The sequence below is a fragment of the Odontomachus brunneus genome, unplaced genomic scaffold (genome assembly GCF_010583005.1).
Source record: "Odontomachus brunneus isolate Ranch 3 - 2012 unplaced genomic scaffold, Obru_v1 Obru_scaffold_245, whole genome shotgun sequence".
Taxonomy (NCBI): Eukaryota; Metazoa; Arthropoda; class Insecta; order Hymenoptera; family Formicidae; genus Odontomachus; species Odontomachus brunneus.
This window is the reverse complement of record NW_022639695.1, coordinates 87,739-95,167: the sequence shown is the minus strand read 5'-3', so window position 1 is coordinate 95,167 and position 7,429 is coordinate 87,739. Positions and strand designations below refer to the sequence as shown.

At 33.7% G+C, this 7,429-nt stretch overlaps 1 protein-coding gene across 5 annotated transcripts in view; it reads right to left on the bottom strand.

Annotated features, from left to right (window-relative positions):
• Window positions 1–7,429, bottom strand: part of LOC116852663 (low-density lipoprotein receptor-like) — a 229,263-nt gene that overhangs the window by 180,051 nt on the left and 41,783 nt on the right. For all 5 annotated transcript variants that reach the window (XM_032833230.1, XM_032833228.1, XM_032833225.1 and 2 more), the window contains exon 2: window positions 6,015–6,137. In XM_032833230.1, coding sequence (XP_032689121.1) covers window positions 6,015–6,137 — 123 coding nt within the window. The remainder of the gene's footprint in view (window positions 1–6,014; window positions 6,138–7,429) is intronic.

Here is a 7,429-nt window from a genome sequence, read left to right as displayed (position 1 = left end):
TGTGTGTGTGTGTGTGTGTGTGTGTGTGTGTGTGTGTGTACAGGGTGAGGAAAAAGTATGGAAACCCTGAAATATTTCAAAAAATATAAGTTTTACAGAAAAATGTTTCAAATAAAAGTTATAGAATTTAAAAGTCTATTCAATAGTCTCATCAGTTTGACCCTGGCTAGCGTCGTTAAGGTGAAGTCAAAGTCACCTTGAATTTTTTAAATAGAACACCCCATATATTATTACATATTCTTATAGCTTATCTGGAGAGCTTTCCAAAATACTATAATAAAATATTTTTTCTTTAAGAATTTTTCGAGTAATAACACTTGAAATTTCCAGCACTTTGACATAGAATACAAAATATCTCGTAAAATATTCATCTTTCGATTATCTTGCCTTAATGCTTTTTTGCACAGAATAATGAGACAAATTAATTGGCTTAAAAAAAAACATTTTTTACATAATAAATATAAAAAAATTTTTTGTGCCTTTTTTAAGCCAATTAATTTGTCTCATTATTCTGTGCAAAAAAGCATTAAGGCAAGATAATCGAAAGATGAATATTTTACGAGATATTTTGTATTCTATGTCAAAGTGCTGGAAATTTCAAGTGTTATTACTCGAAAAATTCTTAAAGAAAAAATATTTTATTATAGTATTTTGGAAAGCTCTCCAGATAAGCTATAAGAATATGTAATAATATATGGGGTGTTCCATTTAAAAAATTCAAGGTGACTTTGACTTCACCTTAACGACGCCAGGCAGGGTCAAACTGATAAGACTATTGAATAGACTTTTTTAAATCCTACAACTTTTATTAGAAACATTTTTCTGTAAAGCTTATATTTTTTTAGATTTTTCAGGGTTTCCATACTTTTTCTTCACCTCGTATATATACTTATATATCTGATTTTATATTTTAGGCTTTCGCGGTGTCCATACATATTAGATTTGGTATCCGGGTTTGAATCGCGTGAATTTTTCTTTGTTTGATTCTGGCATCGGGTTGTTCCTCCCTGAGCGAACTGAAATATTCGCGAAACGTCGGAAACAAACAAAGAAAAATCCACGCGGCTCAAACGCGGAAACCAAATCTAATATACTTATATATCATATATATACATTAGGGTGGTCCTTGTTTACTCTTGGCCAACATTTCTTTTGGAAATTTTTTCCGCGGCACCCTCTAAAAAGTTTTCACATAACACAAAAACATAATTCCAATCAAGTTTGAGTTCGATCAGATAACGAGAACTCGTGCCCTCGGATCGTTAAACATTAGAGTACTCTTGTATTAAGTTGTCTATTATCAATATGGTTTTTAAAGCGTGTTTTCCACAAAAATCGCCCTAGAGGACTTTTTTTTGCTTTCTACATCGTTTGAGATCTTATAGTCTCATTTAAACAATTAAATAAATTGTTGATAATTAAAAAATAAAAATAAATAGTTTTTGCATTTATTGTTTGAGCTACAACAAATCATGTAATATAAAAGTTGTAATAATATGTTTGGAGGACAAAATAAGATACCTATAAATCATGATATCTTTCTTGTTTTTATTAATAAAAAACAATTTTAATTAAATATTACATAATAATTAATAATCTCGTGGTTCTTAATCTTATGCTGGGAGGCAAAACTTGATAAATAATTTATTGAAATGATTTGGAATAAAATACATATATACTACTTGATTGAACTGTGATGTTTTATTATTAATACTTTGTCCAGTCGCCTTCATTATAAATAATTGCCTGGCTTCTCAGAGATATACTTTCAACTAATTTTATGGAATATTCTTGAGATAAAGATCTCCATATCAATCGAATTTGTTGAACTAATTCCTTGATCGACTAAATTTTCTTTCCACAAAATTTAAACTTTATCAAAGACTAAACGTTTTCGATAGGATTTGCATCAAGTGACTGTGATGGCTAATTCAGTAATTCAACATTATTTTCTTATTTCCACGCAGTACAAAGCCGACTTCAATGTTTCATTGTCCTCTTGTAGTATCCATTTTTCATTTTTCCTTATAAATCATGTTTGAGCAGATAGTAACAAAGCTTTTTCATAAATTTTGGCCATTTTGCTAACGTCTAAGTTTTTTGTGAAGATATACAAAGTGCCAAATCCTTGCGTAGAGCCACATTTCGGTAAGTCATCGACATTTTCATCTCTAAGTAGCGATTCATCCACTTATTTACAAATGCTTTTGACTTTCTCATGTTCTTAGCTGCTACTTGGCGTGACATTTTTGGTCCTTTCGGATGTGTACAAAGAAACACGGCTTCGAAACGCGATGTGTATTGTTACATTACAGCAGGAACTTATCCTTACCGCCATATGTTAAAATCTTAGTCTTAAATCTTCGAAAGATCTTGTTTATTTTCACATTGCTATAGATTAGATAGAATACCGTAACAGCTAAACCTTCGATTCTTGGATCTAACTCTCATAGAAATATTTTATTGTTAAAATTTCTAATTTTTAGTTAAATTTACATTTTATTAACATTTTATTAGTAAGATTTGAAAAATGGCAGTAAAGAGCAAGCACGGATATCTTAGTGCTATTAGATATTAATACTACTTATTTAATATTAATGTGATATTAGGATAATAATATGTCCAACACATATCGAAATTTCTTCGATCGTCGTACGCGACAAATCAACCTTCCACACTTAAACTAATCCTTGAGTCCCAAATTTTTATATATATTTATATTCCCAAAACCCTCATTAAACCGATGACTCAAATAGATTCCTTATATATGTTGCGAAAAAACTGCCTCCTCCAGGACTCGAACTTGGAACCTCCCCACTTTCCAGGCGAGACGCCTTTCCATTCGGCCACTGAAGCTTCGACAGTCCACTCGCAACACAATGTTTATAAATTCTCTAAGATGTAAGTCGAGAGACGCAAATTATATAAATTAACAAACCTAGAAATTTAAGTCAAAAAATTCTAAGTTTAAGCATAGGAGAGAATAGGGCTTACTATTGGAGCTCTACTATCTCCAAACCATAAAATAAACAAGTGCGATCATAAGTCCTAAGAATTTCGGAAAATGTCCATTGGATGATAGTAGGATACTCCTACACCAGGAATTACATATAAAGGGAACACGGATGGCAAGCGAGTAGAGTTGCAAGAGTTGCAGTTGGAGTTATTAGAGCAGTTACAGTAGTAGTATAGCAGTCGAGCAGTAAAAAGAACAAAACGAAATCTTCAACAGTTAGTTCACCTCGGTCTTCCCTACCAATTCCTGGCATGCTTATAATCATACTTGTTTTATTCCATTGTATTCAATATACTCCTAGAAATAAATTGCTGTTATTTGTTAAAACCTTCTTAACTGAACCTTAGTTTCTTTTCCGCTTAGATCAAGATTCTTATATAATTAATTCACGAGAAACAATTATTTAGTTGTCGCTGCCAATAGCGTGGCCCCAACTAACCCGAATGTCGCTGCCAATAGTGTGGCCCCAATCACCCGAGCGGTCGCTGTCAATAGTGTGGCCCCCGTTCTATGTAGTTATTCCTCGGTGACATTTTTCCTATACCTTCAAAAGGGCGACAACAGCGAATAAAGAGGCTAAAGTATCAAATCAAGGTTGTTCTTTCTTCAAACAAAAATCTTTTTCCTTTATTCGAAGCATTATCACGACTATTAGACCAGTCTCCTCAATCCGATATACCATTTACACCAACCTATTCAGTACATAAAATAGAATTTACCGATTCATTTCCCGACTACAAAACCATTCTTAAAGGCGATTCTCCTAGATTCGCGTATAAAATCCGAAGCTTATTTGGAGTGGGAACTCAAATAACCCTTCCCGCGAATTACCCAATCCTTCCTCCCCACTAACAATCCCATAACCTAGTACACAACTTGACTTCCGAATCCAAATTGGGATCGGAGTAAATTACTCGGAGTTAATAACTTTAATACATTGACCCAAAACGAGGAAAACGAAAATTAATATTAATACGTGGCGACACGACGGAACGTCACAGTATTTGGCACTTATGGCGAAATATATATTTTTATCACGAAGATCGAATGACAACTAAAGCTTTATCAACAAAGCATCTTAAGCGAAAGGTGCCTCTACCGGCTCCTGTTTGAATTTCCCGTCTACCTGTTCATATGTAAAAGTTTTGCCGGACACGCGCTTATCAAACAAACTATATAATAGGCCGCGGATTCTCAACGTTTCCCATTGTTTGAACGCGTCAAACAATATAAAGAAATAGCATTCTTTCGATAAAAAGTCTGTCTTTTTTTAACGAAGGCTACTTTATTCCTGCCACAAAACTACGATAAGTGGTGGGAATAAAACAGCCTTCGTTAGAAAGAGACAGACTTTTTACCGAAAGAATGCTATTTCTTTATATTGTTTGACGCATACAGACAATGAGAAATGTTACGAACCCTCGGTCTAGGTATTATAACATCTATGATCTCCTCCCAGTATAAGATTAGAAACCACAAGATTATTAATTATTATGTAATATTTAATTTAAAAAATATCTTTATTAATAAAAACATGAAAGATATCATGTTTTACACTTATATTGTCCTCCAAACATATTATTGCAACTTTTATAGTTCATATATGATTTGTTGTAGCTCAAACAATAAATGCAATAACTATTTATTTTTATTTTTTAGTCATCAACAATTTATCTAATTATTTAAGTGAGACTATAAGATCTCAAACGATGTAGAAAGAAAAAAAGTCTTCTAGAGCGATTTTTGTGGAAAACACGCTTTAAAAACCATATTGATAACATAGACCGCTTAATACAAAGGTATTCCAATGTTTAACGACCTGGGGGCACGGATTCTCGTTATTCGAGCAAAAGTTTAGCAGGGATTTTTTTTCAAATGGAAACCTTTTGGAGGATGCTGTGGAAAACATTTGAAAGTCGAAAAATAAGGACCACCCTAATACACACTTATATGATATACAATGTGTGTATGACATATATACGAAAAACAAAAATAAAATAAATATCTTCTTAAATAAAACACTTTTCGACTTATTTTATAAAAAAAGCATTAGCGATATCTTATATAATAATCAAAATAACATATTGTTGCACATCATTATTTCCTATTTTTCAGTTATATATTATCATATATTTTAGTCCTAGGGAATTATCATATATTTCAGTCTTAAAGAAATTAACTCGAAGTGTCAGTGTCGTAAACACGCAATAACAAACGCTTATTTCAGGAACGTAAACTATATTATTAAAACAAATATTGCCTTCTATGTCCCAAAAAGTTAGTTTTCCTACATATTAAATGAACATTTTCTCTTTATTTTTGTGCATGCTATTGGCTCCTGAAGTTTTTAAATGTTTTTTAATTTATTGTATATTGATATAATTCCGAGAAACAAAATATGCTCTTGCAAAAATCAAACATTTATTAGCTTCATATAATAACTTGTGCATACTCTCTTATACATACGTTTTTGTTTTATTTGCGTGAAACCGGTCTCAAAAGTTGCACTTTCACATATATACCAGAATGTTTACTGCCGGAAATGCACTTTATTCAGATAAACATCTACTTGGTTTAGCTGTGTGTGTGTGTGTGTGTGTGTGTGTGTGTGTGTGTGTGTGTGTTGTGCATATATATACAAGATAATACGTTTAAAAAATATTTTTAAAGGAAGTAATAAGCTTTGTATCCACAATTTTACAAGATTTGAGAAAATGTGGCATGTGTATAAATATTTAACAAGTCATTTCTGATCAAGATTAAAAATGTAATTAAAATTGTCAGTAGTGTAATATTTTCACGAGATTTTTATCTCAAGTTTAATATAATGTCTCTTATCTTAAGATTACCTATTTCCAAAAGTTATGACATATAAAGTTAGAAAGTATTTTTTAGCATACATATTTTTATAAAATATTGTATATTAAGCGATCAGTCGGAATGTATTCGTATAAACGTGGAATTTTTGTTGCATGCATTATAAAAAATTATAACTTACTGCAAACTGCAGGATCCTCGTCCAAGCCGTCTGGACAATCTCGGTCGCCATCACAATGCCATATATTGGGTATGCATCTGCCGTTGGTGCATTTGAACTCCGATTCTTTGCATTCCTGAGTATCTGAAACGTTCATATGAGGATGATCGACGGCGCCAATTACGAAGATAATCGCGCACGTAAGTTGCAACAAAATGTACGTGCACTGAGACCGGGACATATCCAAGAAGTGTGTTGAATTCCTGCCGAACCGCATCGTTGTTCGTGTCTATGAATTGTACACAATGTGTAGCTGCACTGTCCGTAAAACCTTATGACGGCAATAATTTTTCTATGGTGTGAATAATCCAATAAAATATATGCCTATCCATTCAACGCAAAAATTATATGAAATCTGAGTCTATATTCAAAGAAATGAAAACACGAACTTTTAATAACAATAAATAATCCTTAAATCCCCTATCGTTAAAGTAAGATCATCTGTCACATCTTATTGTGCCACCGATCGACGAGAGAGATGGTAGCACGCTATTACACAACTTTCCGAAACAAAAAGATATTTTATTTATACTTTAACAACTATAATTCGCTGTTCTTCAAAACAAGACTTCTCGTTCCAAAATGAGACTTCTCAGCGCAAGTTCTATAAATTTATCTGTTTATGATTATCAATCACCAATCGACGATTTATTTTATTAATACGTCATTTAATCGAAATGTCCGACAACAAAATATTTTGACTTCCTACTAACAGTATTTTCGAGTTGAATTCGAGTCAAATCAGTGAAATACTGTCGCGAGAAAAAAGGAGATATTCTTCGCCGAACTCGTCGTTACTCTGTTGAACGCGAACTTATTTTCGCAGCTCTCTCACGTTCCACGCGCGAACAGCGTACAGATGCAGCTCCGGATTGTATCTGGCACACTTGACAGCGATACGCTCGCGGTGGTAGTTGCGGATTCAGTAAGGTTGTAGCTCAGTAAAAGAGCCTCTATATATGGATCTGGGAATACGCACAACGGTGATACCGCGGAGGAGGGAAACACGAATCAAAGCCGCGAGTATTAATCCTAGTGTAGCGTGTCTAACGCATTTCTTACTCTCGTGTGTTCCTGAACCATGTGGGGTAATCACACACACATGTGTGCGATTCATGTATGGGCTTATATCGCGACATAAATAGCAGCATCGAATACACGGCTACATATCAGCAAAAATACGAGAAGTAGTGCGCGATGGAAGATAATATCAGTTTATAAAATTGTTGACGCGCAAAGGAAAGCGTATATATATGTGTGTGTGTGTGTGTGTGTTTTCGCGTGCGTTCGTGCGTGCGTGCGTGCGTGCGCGCGCGTGTGTGTGTGTGTGTACGTGTGTGTGTGTGTGTGTGTGTGTGTGTGTGTGTGTGTGTGTG